At 36.2% G+C, this 27,229-nt stretch overlaps 2 protein-coding genes across 4 annotated transcripts; both read left to right on the top strand.

Annotated features, from left to right (window-relative positions):
- Window positions 1–964: 964 nt before the first annotated feature.
- On the top strand, window positions 965–11,984 carry LOC306845260 (cystathionine gamma-lyase-like). 3 transcript variants are annotated; one of them, XR_013781978.1, is made up of 15 exons: window positions 991–1,333; window positions 2,005–2,086; window positions 2,166–2,261; window positions 2,345–2,454; window positions 2,626–2,760; window positions 2,997–3,054; window positions 3,154–3,231; window positions 3,892–4,044; window positions 4,584–4,705; window positions 4,786–4,838; window positions 5,300–5,438; window positions 9,390–9,508; window positions 9,610–9,684; window positions 10,289–10,342; window positions 11,948–11,984. XR_013781978.1 is itself a non-coding variant. In XM_079377952.1 (13 exons), exons 1-12 carry the CDS (start codon window positions 1,160–1,162, stop codon window positions 9,465–9,467), a joined length of 1,278 nt encoding a protein of 425 aa, XP_079234078.1. In that variant the 5' UTR covers window positions 991–1,159; the 3' UTR covers window positions 9,468–9,508; window positions 9,610–9,731. The 3 variants fall into 3 exon arrangements, 2 of the variants coding, with proteins under 2 accessions (XP_079234079.1, XP_079234078.1); XM_079377952.1 differs by lacking the exons at window positions 10,289–10,342; window positions 11,948–11,984 and having other exon boundaries at window positions 9,610–9,731; XM_079377953.1 differs by lacking the exons at window positions 9,390–9,508; window positions 9,610–9,684; window positions 10,289–10,342; window positions 11,948–11,984 and adding an exon at window positions 5,831–7,728 and having other exon boundaries at window positions 965–1,333.
- A 1,908-nt stretch (window positions 11,985–13,892) lies between these two features.
- LOC306845259 (cystathionine gamma-lyase-like) lies at window positions 13,893–26,196 on the top strand. Its single transcript, XM_079377951.1, has 14 exons — window positions 13,893–14,023; window positions 14,082–14,197; window positions 16,616–16,831; window positions 17,779–17,860; window positions 17,942–18,037; window positions 18,139–18,248; window positions 18,384–18,518; window positions 18,796–18,853; window positions 18,945–19,022; window positions 20,233–20,385; window positions 20,661–20,782; window positions 20,861–20,913; window positions 21,834–21,972; window positions 25,587–26,196. The coding sequence occupies exons 2-14, from the start codon at window positions 14,165–14,167 to the stop codon at window positions 25,599–25,601; spliced, it is 1,290 nt and encodes a 429-aa protein (XP_079234077.1). The 5' UTR covers window positions 13,893–14,023; window positions 14,082–14,164; the 3' UTR covers window positions 25,602–26,196.
- The last annotated feature ends 1,033 nt before the right edge of the window (window positions 26,197–27,229 follow it).

The following is a 27,229-nucleotide window of genomic DNA, read 5'->3' as shown; positions in this document are numbered from 1 at the left end:
TGATATTTGAAACATAAAACATTGAAAACTGATGTTTGAAATTATTTAAAAAAATGAAGATACTTTAAATGTGAAGTTAAAACCGCCAGCAGGTGGCAGCAAGTCACTGTTAATAAGCGAGTCATTGCGATTGAACCGAATCATTAAACAGTTGATTCATTCAGGAATGTATCACCATCATGTTGCTTAGAGACACAAAACAGAGCTGTGGCTGTGTTTGGAATTAATTTTGTTGTAGAAATAGAGCAAAAGCAGAAAATATGATGTCTAAAACGTAAGTGTCTTAATATTAATTTCTTGTTTATTGAACTGTTGCATAAAATCAATATCACATTTGTAATCATGCTGACTTTTGGAGAAAATAATGGCACTCTTCGTGTGATATTAACTATATGAAATTATATAAATATAGGCTATACATTTTCTGCCACACAATTTTGTTTTTAAAAGATGAAAACCAAATTTGAACAACACTAAATTTAATCAGTTATCTAAAGCATCAGGAGTTATATTAAACATTAATGAAAGTGTGCAATTTTTGCTTTGAATGATCAACCAGCTTGCTCAATCAGTAATATACAGGTAGAGGTTAAAACAGAAGTGAAATATTTGGGTACTGTGCAGGTCACCCAAAACAAAGAAATAAGGAAAAAACAAAACATTCATAGAAATATGGATAAATGTAGGCTACTGTATATAGCCTATGATAAATTTAATTAACATTTATCCATGCAACAACTTCTTACAATAAATATTTATCTAGGAGGTCCAGTGAGAAAGATATGTTCCAGTGACATTACAGGAATATTTGGCTTGCATTTCAAAACTGGATTCATTCCAAATATCTTTTATCACATTATAACAAATATGCCATTATAAGGTTTGTACTTGAATTTAGTTCAATAAAATGTAGGTAAGTAAGTAAATAAATAACTAAATAATAACAACAACAACAAAATCTATCATTGCGCTGAACCCTGAACCTAGCACGCCTCTGCGTGATCGCCAATCCGCTCCATTCCGTTATACGCAAGCAGTGATTGGCGTTGAAAGTTTTTGCTATAAACCCTCCAGTTTAAAAGAGACTACAGTAAGAGAGAGCCATTCACCCTAATCTCACGGACCCGGTATCTCATCGTCAGTCATATCCGGAGCAAGCATGGCTTCACAAAGGCAGAAGGACAGCTCAGAAGGCTACCAGCCGGTCTTTAAATCTTTCGCTACGGATGCGGTCCACGTTGGGTCAGAGCCCGAGCAGTGGAGCTCTATGGCCGTAGTGCCTCCTATTTCGCTGTCTACTACCTTTAAACAACACGGACCGGGGAAACATGCGGTAAGTCAGTTAGATATTTTATAAGAATTTGATATTGAGAATATATTAATAGTTGTATCATTATTTAAATAGGTAGTGTGATTTGTTGTTTTCAAGCAGGCTTCACTTTGCCAATTACAAGCCAGGCCTATTTGTGTTAACATTGGAGGATTTAACAAAATGTGACATTTAAACGGTTAAAACGTGAAGTTCTTCATTATAATGCTCAAATTGGCCTGATTTAAAACTAACTGGTTTTGGCTAGTTTGAGCTGGTGTTAGCAGAGTTAAAATGGTCTCCTAAACCCAAACCCTTCAACAAATAATAAGATACCATTACAGAAGAGTGGTTACAGATTACATCAGCAAAGATGCTGCATTGACTGAAAGTTGACTGAATATTTACTCAACAATGACATGAGTCATGGGAAGAGCCAGCTGGTTTAAGTAAAGAACATGTTCCCTTGTGGACTGTTTCTTCATAAAGAAGTTTACAACAAAGTAACAGTACCAACTGTACTGTACATTTCTAACCCCGTGTTTACTTTTTACCTCTTAAATGTGTTTTTACTTCATTCCTCATTCACAGATTTTATATATATATATATACAATTCAAAAAAGTTGTATATGTGGAGTATTTTGAATTCCAAGTCCCCCCCCCCCCCCCCCCCCTTTTTATTTTATTCTGCCAGGGTTTTGACTACAGCAGGTGTGGAAACCCCACAAGAAACTGTCTTGAGAGAGCAGTTGCTGCTTTGGATGGCGCACAATACTGTGAGTCCATCACCAACATATTTATATGATATGTTATGACATTGCCATAAACTAAAGCTCTATCTGACTTTGCTAATAGGTCTCGCTCTTTCCTCTGGAATGGCTGCCGCTTTGACCATCACACATCTTTTTAAGGCTGGAGATGGAATTTTGTGCATGAATGATGTTTATGGAGGTGAGTTACTGCTCCTAATAATAAAGAAAATGATAGTTGATACTAGTTGAGTCTTCTTGAGTCTGTCATGTTTTTCTCACCAGGAACAAATGAGTATTTCTCAAAAATAGCTGTGGAATTTGGCCTTGGCATCTCTTTTGCTGACCTCACAAAGCTAGAGTTGCTAAAAGCAGCTCTAAAACCAAATACAAAGGTACACTTGGTAGAGAAAGCATTAAAAAAAAAAAATACAGTGGGAAAATGGGTGGATGGGGAAATATTCACCTGATTAAACCTGACAATATATACATGTTAATTAGATTTGGAAAGTACTGCTCTAATTAAAATGGCATATTACATATTTCATTTCAAATAATGTCTACAGATGGTGTGGATTGAGACACCCACAAACCCTACATTGAAGGTTGTGGACATCAAGGGCTGTGCAGATATTGTCCATAAGCACAACAAGGACATAATTGTTGTCGTGGACAACACTTTCATGTCGTCCTATTTTCAGGTATGAACATTTACATTATTTTAATACATAACCCAGTGCTGCTGGTGTTTGATGTATGAATATAATCTGAGAAAATAAAGCAACATTAACATGTCCGGAGAGCAATTAAAAAGTCATTTAAGATAAATGCACCTTTTATTAAGCATTGACTACAATACTTTAATATAATTTATATATATATATATATATTTAATTTTAATATAATATAATAATTATTTTTCTCATTCCTGGAACAGCGCCCCCTTGCACTTGGAGCAGACATCTGCATGTACTCTGCAACAAAATATATGAGTGGTAAAAACAAATAAAGAGATTAATTTAAGATTGATTAGATTAACTTTTAAATAATTGAAAGTTTGTTGATAAAAGTTAAAATGATCCATGTAATTCCAGGACACAGTGATGTTGTGATGGGACTGATTTCTCTCAACCGTGATGACATCTATGAACGACTGAAGTTTTTGCAGAGTGGTAAGGATCTATCTGTCTACACACAAAAACAAGTGTTTACGATATGCCCAGGTGATGAACAATAATCTTCAATTTCTTTTTAAATAATCAGAAGGGCAAGGAATCATAGGCCACTAAGCTTATCATCAAAGACTTAAAGGTTCAGCTCAGTGTTATAATGTACATAAACATGCTGAAGATGTGTGTTAACATGACCGAGAGAAGCAGCAGGTAAAAATATTCAAGTATAACTTTGTGAACAAGGAATTCTAGCAAGAAAGATGATGTTCTTTTATCTACACTATTGGGAGTATTTTGTAAGGAACAAGAAAAAAATATTTAATTGATTTAAAGAGTTACTTATCTTTCAGGTGAAACTAATATCCTGTTTTAATATCTGCTGCCGATATTTCCCTTTTGTTATTACATGTGGTGTAGTCTCACTAGGAAAACCCCGTGTAATCACTATGTATAATTTGAGCAAATTATATTTTTTACAATTTCATCCCATACCTCCCACCTGTCACACTGTTACAGTCCTGATTAAACCTTGGGCTTTATGCTACGTTCTTTTAGCAATTATAATACATTGCAGATTTATGCCTGATTGAAATACAAAAAATGAGTTTGAGTATAGCAGGTAAAAGGTTTATTTTCATCCCACTTCTTAATTTTCTTCAGCTCTTGGGGCTGTGCCTTCTCCGTTTGACTGTTATATGTGCCACCGGGGTCTGAAGACACTCCACTTGAGAATGAAGCAGCACTTTAAGAATGCAATGGCCGCAGCACAGTTTCTGGAGGCTGACCCAAGAGTGGACAGAGTCATCTTCCCAGGTGTCTGTGATATTATTGTCACTATATAGAAAAGTATGTTATAGGCAATTTTAACATTGCTCAAATAACCCATCTGAATATATTGATAACATAATTTATTCCTGTGATGGAAAATCTGAATTTTCAGCAGCCATTACTGCAGTCTTTAGTGTCACATGATCCATTAGAAACCATTATAATATGATGATTTGGTGCTCAAGAAACATTTCTTATAACATAAATAATTATTATAATTCTATTATAATTGATATTATTACAGTTGAAAATTTTTCAGAATTCGTTGATAAATAGAAAGTTCAAAGGAATAACATTCATTTTATTCTTTATTCATTTATTTATCTTTACTGTCACTTTGATTAGGTTAGTGTGTCCTTGCTGAATGAAAGTTTGTTGAGTAAATGTAAAATTGGTATTCATTGGTATTCTTCATCGGTATAATACCACCTCTGGGCAACACTGAACAGGATTGTTCAAAATTAAATGATACTGAGAGATTCCAGTCAGACTTGATTGCCTCTTGAGCATCTGTCTTCCTTCAGGTCTTCCATCCCACCCTCAGCATGAGCTGACAAAGAGACAGTGCACAGGCTGTCCTGGGATGATCTCTTTCTACATCAAAGGAAAACTGGAGCATGCCTCAACTTTCCTCCGCAGTCTGAAGGTGCTTTGAAGCTTTATATTGTTTGAAAATCTTTTGCATTTTACATGTTTAAAGAATTTTATATTGTTTTGGCATTTCAGTTGTTTACGCTTGCTGATAGTCTTGGTGGTGTTGAGAGTCTAGCAGAGCACCCGTAAGTATATCCAATTCCACTGAATATTCTCCGGGAAAATTTTAGATTTAATTCTAGAGCATATATATATATAAAAAAAAAAAAAACATTAAGTATGTTCACTATTTTTGTGAAAGGCACATGGATGAGTGTGAGCCCAAAAAAACCTTTGGATTGCCACAAGGGGGCGCGAGAGCTTTAATGTTGTAGTAAAAAGAATTGCAAAAACTATACCATTCTTGTCTGAACTGCCTCATTGTAGAGCACCTTATCTTTTGAAACATCATTGTGACAGGTTTATGATATTTATGGTTCACAAGTAATTCACAAATTCTATTATTTCTATTAACTAATTTGATACAGTATCTTGTCATATCATTATGATTTATATGGGAAAATCAATTAAAAATCAATCAAAAACCCTTTTTTGAGCTGACATTTCATCCACCTTAATTTCCCCTGGTGCACCCTTTCTTTTCCAGAGTAAGTATGACTCATGTTTCTGTGCCTGAAAATGAGAAGAAAGAGCTGGACATCAGTGATACACTCATTCGTTTGTCTGTGGGCCTGGAGGATGAGGAAAATATTATTGCAGACCTAGACCAAGCCCTCCATGCTGCAGTGAGTATTTCAGAACACATTTCATTTACCTGATAAGAAATGTGTGTGTATATATACATTTTGTAAACATTCAGTGTCAATAGGGTTTTTTTTTCTGAGTGAAATTATAATTTCAGCAAGGAAACATTATTTTATTTGGCAAGGAAGCATTATTTTGTTCAAAGTGACAGTATTGTGACATTTACAAATGATTTATATTGTAAATACAATTTTTTAACTATTTAAATTGTAAATAAATTATTTTTTAACTATTCATTAAAGAATCCTAAAAATGTATTGCAGTCTCCACCAATATTAAGAAATACACAGGTTTTTTTTTAGCAGCAAATTTAGCACGTTAAAATGATTTTTGCGGGATATTTATTTATTTTATTTATCCTTTCTTTTACCAGGAAGGTCCCATTGAGAAATAGAATTTCTTCTTCCAGGCAGTCCTGGTCAAGATGGCTACATAAAGTTTCACATAAAGAACACAATACACAATTTAAACAACAAATATAATTAAATGTATGAAAGATTAATAACAGCAACATGATTCCTTCAGTGCTGCCTGCAGTAGATGTAATTGATTCTAAGAAAAATTACGGTTTGCATATTATTCCATAACCGGGGTGAATAAATAAAAAAAGTACTTTTAACATGCTCTGAATAAACCCTGGGAACATTCAAATGAATAACAGTACTTGATCTAGTAAATATGTACTTGTTATAGTAATATGATATAAGTATTGTATAGAGATATAAGTAGTAAGTTTGCCTCACAGTGCCTACTGTGAGGCAAACTTATAACATGCATTCAAACTTATAACATACATTCAAATAATAACATACATTCTCCCTCTTTGATATAAGCAGAACTACCCTACAGGGTCAAACAAGATACAATGATGAGTATGTGAACTAGCATTTGTTCCAAAAACATAATATACACAATCCAACCTTTTCAGTAAGGATGAATTTGTGTTCATAACATAATACCTTAATCTAATACTGACAAAAAGATCTTTGTACGATCCTCTTCCTGGCTTCGTATAGGCAAGCTACCAAATGTGTACATTAAAAGCCAACTCTGAGAGATAAAAATCTGTACTAATACCTTCAGTGGTAGAGATGGATGAGACAGATGTCTTAGAATGACTTGGAGAAAATAGATTTAGAAATTTTGGCATTTTAAGGCCAATTTATATTTTATCAGTAGAAGCTGTAGTGAATGAAAAGAATCCTGCAGAAGTTCTATGTCTTGCTTCAAAGAAGGTGCAACTAAGCAATAGTCAGCATAAAAACTCGGTCAAATTTATTCTTTGGCCTAGAACCTTTATAAACATAGAAAATAAAATCGGAGCTAAAACAGACCCTTGCTGTACACCCTTTTTAACTCTTAACAAGGCTGAAGAATAATTCTCTATCAAAATACATTCTTTTTTTTCAGTGAGATAATTCTTGAAACAATTCAAAGCCGTTTCACCTAAATTTATAGATGCAAGCCTCTGTAATAGCAGTTTATGATTTACAGAGTCAGGCTTTGGACAACTCCGCAAATAAGGCCACACTGTGCTGTTTCTTACCTAATGATTTAATAATGATTTCCTTTGTAACTAGCAAAGCCACAGTATAGTGCTGTTGTCTGATCTAAAACCTAACTGAAATTCACTCAAAATATTATGCTGAGATAAACATTCTTTTAATTGACCACTTATAAAACCTTTTGCCAAAACAGACAATCTAGAAATAGGACAATAGTTACTTAATTCAGCAGGGTCTCCACCATTTAATAGCAGGAGGACCATAGCCAAATAACATTGAAGGGTAAACTCAAATTAAAAATTTAAGCAATAGGTTCTGAAATTTTTAAGACGCAAGTTTCTATTTTATCAGGTATGCCATATTTTTTTTACAGTCTAGGCTTAAAAGTGCTTTATGAACTGAAATAGAGTTAAAAGAAAATAATTAAGAAGGGCACCATGCAACTGACTAATTTCCCTTAAAATCGTTATCTAAATTACCCTAAATTACCGTAGTTAAAAGTGTCTGCAATATTTGCTTTGCCTTTAATTGAACTCTGACTCACTTTTAAAACGTCAGGAAAAAACACATATATCTGTTAGTGATTTAGATAATTTATTTCCAGAATTTAACAAGATCAATTATATTTTCATTTATCAAATTAATATAATAATCTCACTTATTTCTTAATGTTCTATAATGTGTCCAGTCTACTGTTTTCTTTGCTTATGCTTATTGGTTATGCATGATTTTTTTTTTGTCTAATAAAGGCTGAAATGAATTCATTAAACCAAGGGTTGTTTCTGCCACTTATCCTGAATCGTCTGAAAGGAGCATGATTATCACAAATAGCTACGGGGGTATTTAAAATAGAAACATTGTGGAAAAAAGCTTATTCATTGAAATGTCTGAATTGTCTTTTATAAATAAAATGAGATCTACTCTGAGTTTTAAAATTTAATTACAAGATCAATCCATTAAAAGATTCTGTGATGCTGAAGTCTGGAGTAATGACTGGAGTAATAAATTACATAAAATATTTTACAACATAAAAATACTTAAAAATATATGATTTGAATGCAGATGTGGTTCATACAGATCATGTTTTGACTGTGCATTCTCACATAAGTTATTTCACAGTGATTACTGACAATGTTATAAAAAAAAACTCAGCTGCAGAGAAACCATGTGGTACATTTGTTTCAACAACATCACGTAAAGAAGATTTATGTTTTTTATATAACGGGGTTGGAGAATTGATCAATTGGTCCAGACAGAGAGAGTTACAAATGTCCTTGAGTGGGTCTGGTGATTGTGATATCTAGTCCAACTTTAAATCCCATTAAAACCTGTTCAGATTTGGTGCAATTGTGAAGCAAATTAATGAGCAATGTGATGGCTTGACTTGATAACATCCGACCACAATAATAGCTGACCAGTTTTGCCGAAATAATTGAATAGCCAAAAGTTCAAAGCAGTTTGGTTTACTAATGGACTGAATTCAAGTGTAGTTTAATTTAGATCGACTCTAAACTGCAATTACTCTTTCTTTTTTTGCACAATCTATTCTATGTATAATATCATTTGTGATTGTGTTTTTCAACAATGTCTCAGTATCATCTGAGTCCGGCCATATTCGAAATAAGTCCAGTTTTAACACCGAACATTGAGAGGGAAAACCGTAATCCATTACAAGATCCTGTGATGCTGAAGTCTGGATTAATGACTGGAGTAATAAATTACATGAAATATTTTAGAACATAAAAATACTTTATATGTTTTGAATGCAGATGTGGTTCATACAGATCATGTTTTGACTGTGAATTTAACTTCATTCATTTAAAGGATTAGTTCACTTTCAAATAAAAATTCTTATAATTTACTCACCCCCATGTCATCCAAGATGTTTATGCATTTCTTTCTTCAGTCGAAAAGAAATTAAGGTTTTTGATGAAAACATTCCAGAAATCTTCTCCATATAGAGAAGTTCAATGAACTCCAAACGGTTGAAGGTCAAAATTAAAGTTTCAGTGCTGCTTCAAAGGGCTATAAACGATACCAGACGATGAATAAGGGTCTTATCTAGTGAAACGATTGGTCATTTTTAAAAAAATTAAATAAAGTATATGCTTTATAAACATAAATCGCCTGTTCTGCGATGTGCGTTCATGACCTCACGTACGTTGAAAAGGTCATGCTTGACATAGGCTCCATCTCATTTTTCAAATTATCAAGAAATTTTTATTTAAAAGTGAACTAATCCTTTAAAACTACAATGAAACTAAAAACTCTTTGTTTTGACTGCACCTCCTTTGACAAAAGTACAAAAGTGCAGACAGTTCCAAAACAAAATCCAGTAATGGAGGCTGCTCGTTGAAAATCGAAAGTGTTGTGAATCATTGATCCTGCAGCAACTAATAAACAAACAATTGATCTTCTGTCCCCTAGAGTTTCGTCTGGCTGTGGTTCAGTTACATGTGTCAAAGAACAAGGCAGACAACTTGGGAAGAGCACAAAAACTTGTGAAGGAGGCTGCAGGACAAGGTGCAAAAGTTGTACTGTTACCTGTGAGTATTAAATTCTCTATCTTGGGTTATTGCTACTATATTAATATTGGTTAAAAAAAATGTAATTTAGTAATCCATTATATATATATGTTTGTTTGCAGGAGTGCTTCAAATCTCCTTATGGTACTGGGTTCTTTGCTGATTATGCTGCGAAGATCCCAGGAGAGTCCACACAGGTGTTGTCAGAGACCGCTAAAAATTGTGGGGTCTATTTAGCGGGTGGTGAGATCCTCAAAACCAGCATGTTCTTTTTGTTCTTAATATTTAGTTGAATCTTGTTTTTTTTCTGCAGACTATTGGAGTAACGTTATCTATATATATATATATATATATATATATATATATATATATATATAGATAAACCTGAAAATCCGCTCAATTTAAAATGATTAATATAGCAAAATTGTTCAACATTTAGTAAATATCGAAAGTTAACAGAACAACTTAACACTTAAATGCTTAAGTACTTGAAGATTAAAAAATTTGATTGTTTTTTACTATTCATCAACCAATCTCAAGGGGTTATTCCTCTTCAATAAATAAATGTCAAATAGTAAAAAACAGTAATAATGATCCAATGCTACAGCACAAGAGTAAATGACAGCTTTGATGGAGAAGCAGGACTAGCATTTATCGAGGTTGAATTTGATGGCAAGGTTGGACATGACATGATAACTACTTTGCAATCGCTCTGGTTCTCTCTGTTTTCTGGCTCAGTGACACAGGTTTCGTGCAGAGTTGTATGTGTTGGTATGGTAACGGTGCCCTCTTTTCATGCAGGGGTGAAGTTGACAAAAGCTGGGTCAGAGGAGGCTTCTAAATATGCTGACATAGGTGAGTTTTGTAACAGTTGCATTTAGATCATTAAAAGTAAAGCCGTAGAGGATGTTTAAAACTGCTATTTACAAAAATGCTATTACAATAGACTCTTAATACTATGTGGTCATGTTCATTCACACTTTATTTTAAGATCCAATTCTCGCTATTAACAAACAATTAACTATGATATTTGCCTCAATAAACTCCTACTTTGCTGCTTAGTAATAGTTAGTTAGGTAGTTGTTAAGTTTAGGTATTGGGTAGGATTAGGGATGAAGAACATTGTCATGCTGAGTATGTGCTTTATAAGTACTAATAAACAGCCAATATTTTAACGGAGTGTCTATTTACGCTAAGTGCAAATAGCCCGCCTTGTTGGCAAAGGCTATATACACTGACTTCGCCCACTAACGTGTGATTGGGTTAGTTAACAATAACAAAAGACGCCAACTCAGCATCAGTGTCAGTGGTGTAGATGGTAAGATGCGTGGCTTTTGACGTGATCGACCCGAGTTCGAGTTTGCCTTTTGCCAAACTTTTTTTCTCCCTTTTCAAATCTCATATCGCATTAGAAAGGCATTTATTTTCAATAAAAATTACGGAAACAATCAAAAAGTTTAAAATAAAAGTATGGGTTAGGGTAGTTGTAGGGAGGGCTTTATTGTCCCAATAAGGTGGCATCCATTTAATGATTTACACTCAATACGTTATTATTGCGTACTGTTTTATAATGTACTACAATACTGAGGTGCAGATAATTGCCACTATTTGCAATAAGTAGTATAAATAGCAGAAAATCTTGCTATTTTAACAGTGTAAATAGATTCCATTGCTATTTGCACTTTGTGTAAATAGTATCTATTGCTAAAAAAAATGCTATTTGCACTTAGTGTAAATAGCATCTATTGCTATTTAATGCAAATAGCCACTGCCATGTTAATAATAGGCATGCTGATAAGCAACTAGTTAATAATGAGAATTGGTCCCTTTACTAAAGTGTTACCAAAATAATATACCGTCATGACATCCATTCAGCATGTTAATAAAGCATATTATAACAGCATGTTATCAGATAGTAATAAAACTAAAAGCTCAAAAAGCTCAAGTACTTTCACTTGTGTTTTTATGCTTCTGTTTGTAAAAGTCATCAGTCGCGGTAACTAAAAGCAGTAGGTGTGAGTAACCATAATGCACAGACATTTGATTTATTGCCAAGAACAAGTGCCTCACAGTTTGTACTTTCTGATTACCGTATTGCTCACTTTACAGAACAACTTGTTTTACATGATTGATTCAGCAGGTTGTTTTCTATGACACAGGATATGGCAGTGTCTGCTGAGATGTTGATATATCAAAACACTCTTCACTATGTACTCCATTCTCTTTCAATAAAGTAGGATGGCTGAAATTACCTGCAAATACATAGAATGAATGCTTGAAACCAAAATAGGTATCAGAACAAAAAGTCAAAGTAGCTAGCCTGGATGCATTAAATATTTGATCCTTACCTGCTAGCGAAACAGATGGGGCAAACCAGAGAGCTTCTGTTATGACCAAGAATCTTAAGATTAAAACCATAATTGTGTGCATCTGATAAATGTTCATCGTGTAACTCCACAGAGAAATCTCCAGTTTTTGAGATCAAAGATGACACAGTAGTCCGGATACAATGGGGCACATTTTGCATCTCCACTTGTCCCTCCATCTAGACTGCTGTGTGAATTATTTCCATTCCCCTTCTCTATTCAGATGAGATGTGGAGTAAGGTCAAATTTTTAACCCATTATAAACACAGGGAATGATGGGACGCTCCCAAATCACTCCTGCTATGAACTAAATGGTAAGAGATCAAATGTAATTCTTGAATCTAAAGGATAGCCTACTGTGTATACAACATATCAAATACATCAAGACAGAATCGGGAGAGTCAACTGAGCTGGAACTAATTCAAACACCCATAGGATTTACCTTGTACTGAGACAACCTTGTGTTATGACGCCAAGCAGCAAAACACAGAAAGAAAATCATGTGATTTGTATCTAAAGCACACCTCAGATTAGGAGACAAGATATAGCAAACTGCTATCAAATTAATATCTGTTGTCACATCAGTTCATTGTTAGATCATACTTTTGGCCTGATAAACCAAAATGACATGTCAAACTGCCTACATGGAAAGACCAAGACCTGAATTTAACTTCCTGGTGATTTTAGGAACTGTAAGGAAAGCACTTAATTACATGACACTGTACGTATAATTAATGTACATGACAGTTAATTACAAATTACATGCTAAAAATACTACATTTTAGAATGCATCTAATTTCTTGAAATACTTGATGAATACATGTCTGCAACCCTGCATGTTTCTTGTTTTTAATGACGCACACTAATGCTATTTGAGATTATGTAACTATTAGGTCTACAAAGTCCAACCTAAATATATTTAAATTATATCATAACCAATTTATTTATGCATAACTATATCATAACTTCTCTTTTTAAGAAGGGGGACTGGAGGGTGTGTTCCAACTACAGGGGGATCACACTTCTCAGCCTCCCTGGGAAAGTCTATGCCAGGGTACTGGAGAGGAGAATACGGCCGATAGTAGAACCTCGGATTCAGGAGGAACAGTGTGGTTTTCGTCCGGGCCGTGGAACACTGGACCAGCTCTATACCCTCTACAGGGTGCTGGAGGGTTCATGGGAGTTTGCCCAACCAGTCCACATGTGTTTTGTGGATTTGAAGAAGGCATTCGACTGTGTCCCTCGTGGCGGCCTGTGGAGAGTGCTCCGGGAGTATGGGGTCCGGGGTTCTTTACTAAGGGCTGTCCGGTCCCTGTATGACCGAAGCAGGAGCTTGGTTCGCATTGCCGGCAGTAAGTCAGACTTGTTCCCGGTGCATGTTGGACTCCGGCAGGGCTGCCCTTTGTCGCCGGTTCTGTTCATAAGTTTTATGGACAGAATTTCTAGGCGCAGCCAGGGGCCGGAGGGTGTCAGGTTTGGTGACCACACGATTTCGTCTCTGCTTTTTGCAGATGACGTTGTCGTGTTGGCTTCATCAAGCCAGGACCTTCAGCAGGCACTGGGACGGTTTGCAGCCGAGTGTGAAGCGGCTGGGATGAGAATCAGCACCTCCAAATCCGAGGCCATGGTCCTCAGTCGGAAAAGGGTGGTTTGCCCACTTTAGGTTGGTGGAGAGTTCCTGCCTCAAGTGGAGGAGTTTAAGTATCTTGGGGTTTTGTTCACGAGTGAGGGAAGGATGGAACGGGAGATTGACAGACGGATCGGTGCATCTTCTGCAGTAATGCGGTCGATGTACCGGTCTGTCGTGGTGAAGAGAGAGCTGAGCCGCAAGGCGACGCTCTCGATTTACCGGTCAATCTACGTTCCTACTCTCACCTATGGTCATGAGCTTTGGGTCATGACCGAAAGGACAAGATCCCGGATACAGGCGGCTGAAATGAGCTTTCTCCGCAGGGTGGCTGGGCGATCCCTTAGAGATAGGGTGAGAAGCTCGGTCACTCGGGAGGAGCTCAGAGTAGAGCCGCTGCTCCTTCACATTGAGAGGGGTCAGCTGAGGTGGCTCGGGCATCTGTTCCGGATGCCTCTTGGACGCCTTCCCGGGAAGGTGTTCTGGGCGCGTCCCACTGAGAGGAGACCCCGGGGAAGACCTAGGACACGCTGGAGAGACTATGTCTCCCGGCTGGCCTGGGAACGCCTCGGTGTCCCCCCGGAAGAGCTGGAGGAAGTGTCTAGGGAGAGGGAAGTCTGGGCATCTCTGCTTAGACTGCTGCCCCCGCGACCCGGCCCCGGATAAGCGGAAGAAGATGGATGGATGGATGGATGGTCTACTAATATTAATGTTCAGGTAAGTAATAGCTACAAAATAAATCTAAAAGTAATCAGATGTAAATGAGCACTGCATAGTTTTCACTGTATGTACTGATAGATTTATGTTTATTAAAGCTATAACGTTGTTCAGATTAAGAGCTGTGGGTGATTTTTCTCTTTGCATTTTGTTCTTTGATTAACATTGATGGCTCAAGCTCCAGTCTGACACTTTAAGATAATATATACTGACACGCATCGGATTTTCTCCCAGCTGTTCTCATCCACTTAAAACATAAAAGTGAAGACTCTCGTAACCGTCCATTTTGACACATTTTGTGTGTATTTTCTGGCATATTTTTGTGTGTTATTTCGACGCGCCCGAAGCTCAAAGTGTACTTTGCTTGTCCGTTTTGGAGCACGCCGCCGCGCAGGCACACTCACGCACGCACACGCACGCACACACATTTCAGCCTGAACAGCGTCACTTGTGCAGACTGTACTCTCAACGTTTTACTATCAAATATGTCCTGCATTGTAGCAACAGTAAAGACGGCATTTTACAACAATCACCGATTGAGCTGATTCAGATGTTAAGTTTTGGTTCGGAGGAACGAATCCGCGCCGCTATGAAGGGAAGGGAGTTGTGCTAGCCTAGAAGAAATGCGGCTATAATCCTTGGAAGCCAAAATCGAAAAAAATAAAATAAAATACTTAGCTTAATATAACAGCCACAGGCCTAAAGTGTGAGCAGATGTTTGAATAGTTAGTTCTCTCTTCTATCATAATTAAACAGGACTTTCATGTTGCGTGTGCTGAAGCTCCTCCGCGTGAGCGCGATCTGGCTTCTGAATTGCGCATAGCAAACATGCATCATAGACATCATAGATAAATGTTTGAATATTATTGCACATAAAAACAGCTGGCGACTGTTTTCTCTCTCTCTATATATATATAGAGAGAGAGAGAGATAGAGAGCAACAATAAATGTATGTGTATTTTCTTAATTTCTCCAATACCGACAGAAGTACCAAATAACGTCAGAGTTTATCGATACTCCGGTCTTTCATAATTTATCCCCGAGACCGATTTAATACCGAGTTTCGGTACCCATCCCTAGATATAGGCCTATAGGGAATTACAAACACATGTTGTGAGTTCAAATCTAACTTTCTAGACCTGTACACTGTAAAAGGGGATGCCTGCATTTAGGGGGACCGGGTATGGTTGTAACACTTTTTGTTTCAGCATCTGTAATTCGTTGAATTTTTGAGCTACAAAAGCACCCACATTTGTTCACTACAAAAGACACCAATTCAAACCTCTGCAAGAATATCACAGCCCATATAAGTTGATGTCGGGGTAGGTTGTAACCGTCAGACAAAAGAAGCAAAAACAGCAGCCTCCTCATAAAATCTGCTCCATTGAAAAGAATGATACAAAACATTGTCGTACATTCAACGAATGACATCTCCAATCCACTTTCTGTTCGATGTAGGAGTGTGTGTGTGTGTAAATTACATCACTAGAACAAACCTCCTTAACAGTATTTATGCTTATGCTTAACATTCAAATCCAGTGTATATGTATGTCAGTTCTATGTAAGGGAATGCTAAATTGTGTTACAATTTACCCCACCCCTGTCATCCAATGTTTAATTTGAAATTAGCAGTTTAAAAATGCATCACATTTTGCCTGAGAATCTACAATTTATTAATATGTAAGTTATATGATTTAATCTGCAACGGTTTAAGTACTAAACAAAATTTTGGTAAAAAAATACACCAAAATCTGTTTTTTCTTTATAAAATGTGCATATATCTATTTACAGCCCTGACAAAAGATCGGGGAGGTTGTGGGTAAATAATTCATTTATCATAGGACTCCTAAGCCTTATAGGTGGAAACTGTGCTGTTACAACTCTCCCCATGTTACATTCATACCCGGTCTCCCCCTTAAAGCTATTTCTGACTTAACCCATAAAATTCAGCTTTGATGGTATAAAATAATTTATTTTGGTTGATTTTAGTGATTAGGCTATATTTTTGACTCGAATAAAACCAGTTAACTTCGAGTTTACCATTTAAGGTTAACATTTCTTCCCTATAGTGTACCTAAGTATTTAACTGATTAATAGATCTGAAAAGCAACTTGAATTTTATGGTTGGGAACACACTCGGTGAACGGCCACTAGGTTTTGTCATGTAAACGTTGCATCATCAGAGCACTATCACCTCGCTGAACCAAAGCAAAGTCTCTTTAAGAGTATTCTAGTCTTTGGCTGAACCGTAACACTGATCACGTGACCCAGCACGCCCCCGAGGCATCACCAATCCGCTTTATTCTGTTATACTACACACACAGTGATTGGCGTAGAGAGGTTTTGTTGCTACAACCCTCCTGTCTAATGTAAACCATTTACTGTAATAGAGAGCTACTCACTCTTCTGTGATCTCAGGGACCCGGTATCTCATCGTCGTCAGTCATATCCGGAGCAAGCATGGCTTCACAAAGGCAGAAGGACAGCTCAGAAGGCTACCAGCCGGTCTTTAAATCTTTCGCTACGGATGCGGTCCACGTTGGGTCAGAGCCCGAGCAGTGGAGCTCTATGGCCGTAGTGCCTCCTATTTCACTGTCTACTACCTTTAAACAACACGGACCGGGGAAACATGCGGTAAGTCAGTTAGATATTTTATAAGAATTTGATATTGAGAATATATTAATAGTTGCTTCGTATTAACCCGAGATTTGAGTAACGTTATGTAGTGCGTGCGTGAACTGATCGAGTGATAATAAAAGCTCGCGATTGTTTGTTTGATAAGCAACACGCGCAGTTTCCATTTAAATGGATTTGACGTGTAATGAATAGCAGGACTTTGTGTGAAAGGGAAGTTATTATTATGAACTTATGTATGAATACCAACTAATATACCAAGTGCAACTAGATTAAAGACTTGTAGGTTTTGAGTCAAATCTGTAGGTAGGTGCATGCCACAGTGACTAAGCACAAAGCATCTCATATCCTGGTGAAAAACCAGCTTAAACTGGTTTACTGATTTTAAATGGTGTACCAGGCTAGTTTGCAGGTTGGTTACTTTGGGCACTTAGCCTATCCAAGCTGAAAGACCCGCAAAGTATTTAGGCTGGCTTAAAAGTGTCTTTAAGATCCCAACCACAAGCCAGGCCTGTTTATTTAATTCAGTGATTTAACAAAATATACTTGACTATTAAACAGCACCACAGGTTGAGGTCAAGTACTTAATTTTTATGCTCAATTGCCTTCTGAAAGAAGTTTAATTAGCTGTTTTTGGTTGTTTCAAGCTGGTCTTAGCTTACCAAACCCATCAGGAACCAGTCAAAAATATAATAATGTATAGAACAGCCAGGTGGTTGAAGTAAAAGCATGTGTTCACATGTAAACTGTGTCTCTTGGTAAAGGAGTTACACCACAAACTAACAGTATGTTTTTAACTCCGAGTTTTCTGTGGATTTACATCTTGAAGTGTGTTTTTTTTCTTTATTGCTCACTCACAGATTTTACATTTTATTTGCACAATTCAAAACACTAGTTTATGTAAAGCATTTTGAATTTCACTTTTTTGCTAATGTTCTATCTGCCAGGGTTTTGAGTACAGCAGGAGTGGAAATCCCACAAGAAACTGTCTTGAGAGAGCAGTTGCTGCTTTGGATGGTGCACAATACTGTGAGTCCATCACCAACATATTTATATGATATGTTATATGACATTGCCATAAACTAAAGCTCTATCTGACTTTGCTAATAGGTCTCGCTCTTGCCTCTGGATTGGCTGCAACTTTGACCATCACACATCTTTTTAAGGCTGGAGATGGAATTTTGTGCATGAATGATGTTTATGGAGGTGAGTTACTGCTCCTAATAATAAATAAAATGATAGTTGGGCTTAAGAAAAAGGCAGTGGAAAGCTGATATTCTTACTGAGACTAATGTTCTTTCCACCAGGAACTAACCGCTATTTCAGAAAAATAGCTGCGGAAATTGGCTTTGATGTCTCTTTTGCTGACCTCACAAAGCTAGAAGAGCTAAAAGCAGCTCTAAAACCAAATACAAAGGTACACCTGGCAGACAGCATTAGAAAATTACTATGGGAAAGAGGGTGGAATGAGGAATTATTTTCTCGCATGATTAATTAGCTTTGAGAAGTAGTCTTAACTGAAATGGCATATTAAATGTTCTGATTTCTACAGATGGTGTGGATTGAGACACCCACAAACCCTACAATGAAGGTTGTGGACATCAAGGGCTGTGCAGATATTGTCCATAAGCACAACAAGGACATAATTGTTGTCGTGGACAACACTTTCATGTCAGCCTACTTCCAGGTATGAACATTTACCTTATTTTAATACATAACCAGGTGCTGCTGGTTTTTTGATGTATAAATGCATTCTGAGAACTCCGTGACATTACCACGTCCAGAGAGCAACACCTTAATGTTCCACACTATGCTACTGATTAAAAAGTGAGTTAATAAAGTTAAAAATACATTTTGTATAGTTGACTTGCATCATAAGATTCACAAGATTCAACATAGGGATAGAGTTTCCTAATACAGAAACTGATGTAAATATTTCACAATTTTTCTCATTCCTGGAACAGCGCCCCCTTGCACTTGGAGCAGACATCTGCATGTACTCTGCAACAAAGTACATGAATGGTAAAAACAAATAAAAAAATACTTTTTTTTTAATAATTTTGTATAACTGAAAGTTTGTTGATCAAAATTAAAATGATCCATGTAATTCCAGGACACAGTGATGTTGTGATGGGACTGATTTCTCTCAACCGTGATGACATCTATGAACGACTGAAGTTTTTGCAGAATGGTAAGGCACTACTAATTTAATCCAAACCTTTAAGATGTAAGTGAGAAAATCTGTTGACATCCTAATTTTCTACAAACAGCTCTTTTCTTTATGGCATGACTTTGTGACTCAAGATCAAAAGGGCTGTACGATTATATTAGATGTATTTTACAAACAGTTTATAGCATGTGAATTTTTTTTTTTCCCCAAATTATTGGACAGTACTAACAATAGAGAATAGCCTATGTATGTATATGTGTGTGTACACACACACACACACACACACACACTTGTTTCACGATCCTTGTGGGGACTTCCATAGGCGTAATGGTTTTTGTACTGTACAGACCGTATATTCTATTGCCCTACACCTAAACTTAACCCTCACAGGAGACTTTTTGCATTTTTAGATTTTCGAAAAACTTCATTCTGTATGATTTATAAGCTTGTTTACCCGTGGGGACCTCAATTTAGGTCCCCACCGTGACCTTTTTTTTTTTTTTTTTTTAATCAGATAACCACAAGGCCAAAGAGTCATAGGCCACTGAGCTTATCACTGAAGAGTGTTAAAGGTTCAACTCAGTGTCATAATGAACATAAATATGCTGAAGATGTGTTTTAACGTGCCTAAGAGAGGCACCACCAGGTGCAATGTTCAGATATAACTCTGTGAAGAAGGAATTCTAGCAAGAATGAAGGTCTTTTATCTACACTATTGGGGCCTTTTGTAAGGGAAAAGAAAAATGTACTTCATTCACTTGAAAAGAAAGTTACTTGTCTTCAGATGAAAGTAATATCCTATATTAATATCTGCTGGCAGTGTTTCCCTTTTGTTATTACATGTAGTCTCGTTGAAAAAAATAATTTCCTTTCATTCCCTCTTGATTTTGAAGAACATAGCTCAGAAATAGTTTCAGGAAAACTTTTTTCTTTGCAGATTATTACTATATCCTTTATTTTAATGTGATTTTTAAAGGGTCTAATCACTGTACGTATCATTTGAGCAAGTTATAATTTTATCAACTTCATCCTATACCTCCCACCTGTCACACTGCTACAGTCCTGATGTGATGATTAAACCTTGTGCTTTCTGTTAGGTTCTTATAGCAATTGCAGTTGCATCACATTGCAGGTTTATCCCTGACTGTAACATTAAAAATGAGTCAACTGCATTGCGGAAGTAGAACTTTTAAGGTTTGTTTTAATCTCTCTTCTTCCCCATTTACTTCAGCTCTTGGGGCTGTGCCTTCTCCATTTGACTGTTATATGTGCAATCGTGGTCTGAAGACACTCCATGTGAGAATGAAGCAGCACTTTAAGAATGCAATGGCCGCGGCACAGTTTCTGGAGGCCGACCCAAGAGTGGACAGAGTCATCTTCCCAGGTGTCTGTGATATTATTGTAACTTCATATAGAAGTGAATGTTGGGTGATTTTTGACATGGAGGTAATTGCTCAAATAATCCATCTGAATATAAAAATGGTAAATGTTTGGGTGAGTCCAATAGATTTCTTTTAATAATGTAAAAATTTTGAATAGTAGTGTAGGTGCTTAATTTGTATAATATCACACCTATGGGCAACCTTCAACTGCGTTGTTCAAAATGAACTGATATTCCAGGCGAACTTGACTGACTCTTGATCATCTGTCTTCCTTCAGGTCTTCCATCCCACCCTCAGCATGAGCTGACAAAGAAACAGTGCACAGGCTGTCCTGGGATGATCACTTTCTACATCAAAGGAAAACTGGAGCATGCCTCAACTTTTCTCCGCAGTCTGAAGGTGCTTTGGTGCTTCATATTGTTAGAAAATCTTTTATATCTTACATTTTTAAAGAAACTATATTGTTTTGCTTTTCAGTTGTTTGCACTTGCTGAAAGCCTTGGTGGTTATGAGAGTCTAGCAGAGCACCCGTAAGTATATCCAAATCCACTGAATGTTCTGAGGGAAAATTTGATTTAAATCCAGAGCATACAGAAAATAAACATTAAGTATATTACTTTTTTAATTGAAGCCCTAACAGTCTGAGAGGCTTATTTTGGTTTTCCACTAGGAGGCGTGAGAGCTTTAATGCTACTGTAAAAAGAAATTGCAGAAACAACACTTTTGTTGTCTGAACAGTTTGCCTCACTGTAGAAGATCATTTAGCAGGAAATAATGGAACATTTAAAATTATAGTAATCAGCTTTCAGTATAATGAAGTTAAGGTTAATCATCTTTTTGAACATCATTGTGACACGTTTATGATATGTGACCCTGGACCACAAAACCAGTCTTAAGTCGCTGGGAAATATTTGTAGCAATAGCCAAAAATACATTGTATGGGTCAAAATTATCAATTTTTCTTTTATGCCAAAAATCATTAGGATATTGAGTAAAGATCATGTTCCATGAAGAAATTTTGTAAATTTCCTAAATGTAAATGTATTCAAACTTAATTTTTGATTAGTAATATGCTTTGCTAAGAACTTCATTTTGACTGCTTTAAAGGCAATTCTCTCAGTATTTAGATTTTTTTGCACCCTCAGATTCCAGATTTTCAGCCAAATATTACCCTATCCTATTCCTAACAAACCATACATCAATGGAAAGCTTATTTATTCATTTAAAAAAATTGACACTTATGACTGGTTTTGTGGTCCAGGGTCACACATTTATGGTTCACAAGTAATTCACTAACATTATTTCTGACTAAGTCTTCTTTATATTGTACCTTGCCCGGTGTTACCTTAATTTATCCTTGAAAATCAAATCCAAATCAATCAAAACACTATTTTGAGGGAACATTTCATCCACTTCCATTTTCAATTATGTTGCATCTTTTGTTTTTCAGAGCGATTATGACTCATGCTTCAGTGTGTGAGGATCAGAGGAAAGAGCTGGGCATCAGTGATACGCTCGTTCGTTTGTCTGTGGGGCTGGAGGATGAAGAAGATATTATTGCAGACCTAGACCAAGCCCTTGCTGCTGCCGTGAGTATTTCAGTAGACCTAAACATCTGAAACTAAATAAATAAATAAACACACACACAGATACATTTTTAAGTGAAATTTTTACTTTTGTTCAGCAAGGAAGCATTACTTGCTCAAAGTGATGATAAAGATATTCATAATATTACAAAGGTTTTTATTTCAAATAAATGCTGTTTTATTTTAACTTTCTATTCATTAAAGAATCGTAACAAATATCGACCACAAATTTTTTTCAAACAAACACTTGGAGTCTCACTAGTCCTAAACAGATCTACAGATGGCCAGTACATTATGACAGCGACGATGTTCTTTTCTCCATGCTAAAGACATTATACTTAATCGTGCGCATTTCTTTTTGTAGAGCCTCATTTTCGGACCAAAGGTGCTTTCATGCATTAATAGTGCATCCTCATGTAAATTGATTTTATTCCCTGAAATATGTTTTTTTTTTTTTTTTTTTAAGCTTGTGTCAACACATAGATCATTTTGGCCCATAAAGTTCAGCAAGCCATCTCTGAGAGCGTAGGCCATTTCCCCTCTCTCTAAAGTGCACTGCAAAATAAGGTTCCAGGAACTAAAGACAAATCAGCTTAGGTCAGAGTCTATTCCCATAGAAACGTATTTGTAAGGAGAAAGCTAGGGGTTTGTGGGCTGTGCGGTCTCTTGGGAAGCCTGTTCGCTCTAGCGTGATATCGCAGCAGTGCAGATGTGTGAGCAGATGCTTATTAAAAAGCAAAGGTGCAGCAGTATAGTTTGATAAGATTTGTACATGGGCATCGCTACACCATTCACCCTATTATTGTGAAGGTCTAGTGATCGTGTCTCTGAGGTGAGAGCCCTATGGAGTCAATTTAATGCCATATATATTTGCAAGAGAATTGAAGCGTTGCAAAAGAAAATAAAGGTTTGCAAACGAAAATGAAAGTATTGAGAAAAATAAATGTGCTTTTTGTAAACAAAAGTAAAGAATTGTTTATTGTTAATCCAAAGTTTGAACATTTATGAGTAGAGGAATAAACATCTAAAACATCTTCATTTGAACGTGCGTAACACTTACAATGACAGGGCAACAATAAGGTAATTATGTGTACATTTGTCCCGATGGCGCTTATAGGTATATATGCCCCATTTTTATTCTGGTTTTATGCATGTATGAATGTTTTAAAGATGGTGAATAAAAGAAACGATCCATCCGCATGCTTTTGCTCAATGACGGTGCCTGGATCAGTTGTGTTCTGCGTCTCGGGCCGATGACATCACTTCCAGGGAGGCATGCCCAGGCCTGTTGTACACGCCCCCGTCCCTTGACCCCCATGTCAAAACAGTGCCACAAAGTGACACGCGCAGAAACGTGAAGCGCAAAGGGGAAAACGGTATCGCAAGCTCAAACTTGACTGAAACTAAATAAAAGCAGCATTGCAAAAAAATTAGTAGATAGGGCCATGGAAATATGTATTGCAAAATCATTGCTTTTGCTCCGTTTCATTTATATTTTGCAATTCTTTATTTTTGTTTACAAAAAGCACATTATTTTTTCTCAATACTTTCATTTTCATTTGCAAAACTTTTTCTTTTGCAATACTTCAAATCTCTTGCAAATATATGTGGCATTGTTTGACTCCATAAGAGCCCTTTTCCTCTGTCAGCAATACAATGCCAGCCCTACAGTTCCATATGCAATCCCTTTAGATGTGCTTTGCTGCTCATCTGAAGAGAATGGAAATGAAATCATGACTTATATCCAGTTGCTATCCAATATCCCTCTGAGATCATTACAAAAAGAGCTTTTGTGATTTGCAGTGTGTTTTAATTTAATGACAAATGTTCTGAGGGGGTGAATTCCATTAGGTCCTGGCACGCAGTCTTCCTCTGAGAGTTATAGATCTTCAGTCTCCTCTATTCTTTTTGAAAACCGTAGGTTAATTATCTGCACTTTTGTGAGGTTAAGAGCTGTCATTTAAAAAAATAAAAGGCAGAATATGCTAATGTTAACAGCATTTATTGAACCACTCGCTGCGGGTTAGCCTCAAATTTCTGCCTTTGTGGATCGGTGCTGTTTTCAGTCGAAAGAGATTATGAGACGCTAGCTAGTGAACTGAGGACAAAATTTACGGGGGTGTGTGTGTGTGTGTATATTTTATATATATATATATATGTATGTGTGTATACAGTATGTATGCGTATATATGTGTGTGTAGACACACACACACACACACACACATACATACATACATATTTAAAAAAAAAAGTTGTTTAAGTCAGTTATTTCTAACTTTTGCTGTAGTTTGTAGGTAGGAAATATTAGTTTACATTTCTAAACATTCATTTGGCCATTAATTGTAATAATTCAGTGAGAGATTTGTTTGCACAAGGAGTCTGACAACAGCCAGTGCTCTGCACAGAGATCTGATCTGATCATCATCCAGTCTGTCAGGAATGACATGAAGAAACAGAACAAACTGACATAGACTAAATCCAGAAGAACTGTGGCAATGCTTCCAAGAGGCCATCAACAAAGCTACAGTACTGTTTTACTTGTGTAAAAATTCTGTCAAATGAGGATGCTGTCAAAAATAATGTCATAAATAAATTACTTCTATTAACTAAATTAAATCAACATTTAGTGTGACCATCCTTTGCTTTTGCCCTTGGTGCACTTGTGCATAGTTTTTCAGGAAGCTTTACAGGTAGGTTTCTTGAAAAATTGGAGATGTTGCCACAGTTCTTCTGGATTTAGTCTGTCTCAGTTTATTCTGTTTCTTCATGTCATTCCAGACAGACTGGATGATGATCAGATCTCTGTGTGCAGCACTGGCTGTTGTCAGCCTCCTTGTGCATCTCACTGGATTATTACAGTTAATGGCAAAATGTAAACTGACATTTCCTACTGACACACTACAGCAAAAGATAGAAATAACTGACTTAAAACCATTTTACCTGGTGAAAATACTAGTGTTCTAATTATTTTGGCCACCACTGTATATATAACACACACACACACACACTTTGTCATTTTAAATCGAATTATTTTATTCAGCAAGGATTCATTGAATTGATTAAAATGATATAAAGGACTTTTACGTTGGTATATAATATTTTTGAACTTAAGGTTTCAAAGAACCCTGAAAAATATGTATAATGGTTTCCCCAAAGATATTAAGCTGCATGACTGTTTTCAAAATTGATAATAATAAGAAATGTTTTTTGAGCACCAAATCAGCATATTAGAATGATTTCTGAAGGATCATGTGACACTAAAGACTGAAAATTTGCTATCACAGGAATACATTACATTAAATATTAAATTAGAAAACAATTATTTTAAATTGTTGATTTTTTTTCATTGAATGAAATTTCACTATTAATGTATTTTTGATCAAATAAAGCCTTGCAGCCTTAGTGAGACGACTTTCGAATACATAAAAAAAATTACAGACCCCAAATCTTTAAACAGTCGTCTGTATAGTGTTTTACATATTTATATTGTATGCCTGTACAAAACTTATTCAAGCAAATATTAATTTGCCAAGTTAAAACAAAGACACTTTTTTTCTGTTAAATATTTTATTGATGTAATGTTGTACAACTGGTTTCTTTTTTTTTTTTTTAAACAGCATCCAAAAAAGTAAGAGGCTGATCAAGCTCAATCAAGAGCAGTGGTCCCACATCTGGACAAGACAAGGACACTCTTCTGTGGCACATTTATAATTTACTTAGTATATGACAGGTATGCTAGAAAAACTTGAATTGCATTTGTCAGGGAACAAATATCCTCAAGAAACTCATTTGCCATCTTTTCATTCAAAGTACAGGAGATTTTCTGCTTTTGTTTCTACTTTTTGTAATTATAGTTTGATTAGGTAGTTGGGTTCTAAACAGGTATTCCACTATTTAAACTTTTAATACAGGAAAAAGCCAGGACTGCAAGGGAAATCCGATGTCATGCAAATTAAGATTTTTATCTTTTTTTTATAAAGACTGTGATTCAAGTTAATTCAGCAAGAAGTACAAGCAGCACAAAAGACACAGTTTACACAATCAGTCTTGATTTTCTGCATCAAAGAAGATGCATAGTCACCTCAATGTTTCAGATCACTCTTCATTGATCAGTTTGTATTTTAAATACTAGGTATTGGTTGGAGGCTTGAGCATTTTAAACTCTAAAGGGATCACATCTGATCTTTGTCTGTGCTACCAGACCCATTAAAAGCCATTTGTAATCTCTCCCTCTGTTTTGTCTTCTTCCTGAACGTCTTTGGTGGTACACCATAAGTAATCACTTTGAAGTCAACAAGCAGCACACATGTAATTGGAAGATGAATAGTAAAAGACATATCTAACGAGCCGATCTAACAACACCATCAATAATGCTACAAGGACAACTTGAACTGAGAAGTAATTATTTCTCCACTGCTTTTATCAGGCTTGAATTTATTTCTATGACGGCCATGACAATTTTTTTAGCTTTTAATTTCCTGAGCAATTTATGAAACTAAATAATGAAGAAAAGTGTTTAATCAGGATGTCAAATATTTCTCAATTCAGTAGGAGTCAATTCAAGCTCGTCAAGGTATAAAACTGTCAGAAAGCATAATGCCTTTTTGTTTGTCACTATATTTCAATGGCTATTTTTCCATCATCTTCCCACAAGACTTATATTCTGTATCCAATGAAAATCACCTCATTTAAGTTATTTGCTGACTCGAGGGATGTCCATTTAGCAAACTGTACACAAGCACAACACCATTAACCCAGGTGTGCAGAGACAAAGGTTCTGCTCAGACCCATTAACTCTACATATTGCTGTCCATATATCTCCAGTAGGAGCCACTGACATTTTCATTTAAGCCAGACATAATGCATGCAAAATATCAGTGGTCAGGGGTGTAAAGTTCATTCTCTAATGTTTATAAGTATATACTGTGTCAAACCTTTGTTTGATGTTCATACAGTTTGGGGGGAGAATGCGCTTGTATTACAGGCTAGTAATAGAATGAATGGGAACATGAGCAAAGCAGAGGTTGCACCTCTTATGTGACCCAATGCTCTTTTCCTTCATCAAAATACATGTGTGATCTTGCCAGGCTCCTTTCATGCTGTGTTTTACAATTTTCACATATCTAAAAGAGAAGATATTGCTTGATTTGCACTCACAAGCCTGTTACAAAGACGGGTTATTAACAATGTCACAATCTTAGCATGATTTTTCTGTCCATATAAAATGATGTTCAGAAAGATGGTTTATGTCTAAATATTT

The sequence above is a fragment of the Barbus barbus genome (assembly GCF_936440315.1).
Source record: "Barbus barbus genome assembly, chromosome: 25".
Taxonomy (NCBI): domain Eukaryota; kingdom Metazoa; phylum Chordata; class Actinopteri; order Cypriniformes; family Cyprinidae; genus Barbus; species Barbus barbus.
This window is presented reverse-complemented; position numbering and strand designations above follow the sequence as displayed.

What these genes read in the sequence shown, in the direction of transcription:
- LOC306845260 (XM_079377952.1), top strand. Translation starts at nt 1,160, where the DNA reads ATGGCTTCACAAAGGCAGAAGGACAGCTCAGAAGGCTACCAGCCGGTC. An exon ending in GGACAGAGTCATCTTCCCAG is followed by an intron (nt 4,045 to 4,583) that starts GTGTCTGTGATA and finishes GTCTTCCTTCAG; the next exon opens with GTCTTCCATCCCACCCTCAG. An exon ending in ACCAAGCCCTCCATGCTGCA is followed by an intron (nt 5,439 to 9,389) that starts GTGAGTATTTCA and finishes TCTGTCCCCTAG; the next exon opens with AGTTTCGTCTGGCTGTGGTT.
- LOC306845259 (XM_079377951.1), top strand. Translation starts at nt 14,165, where the DNA reads ATGGATGGATGGTCTACTAATATTAATGTTCAG. An exon ending in CTACTAATATTAATGTTCAG is followed by an intron (nt 14,198 to 16,615) that starts GTAAGTAATAGC and finishes CTGTGATCTCAG; the next exon opens with GGACCCGGTATCTCATCGTC. An exon ending in TGCAACAAAGTACATGAATG is followed by an intron (nt 18,854 to 18,944) that starts GTAAAAACAAAT and finishes ATGTAATTCCAG; the next exon opens with GACACAGTGATGTTGTGATG.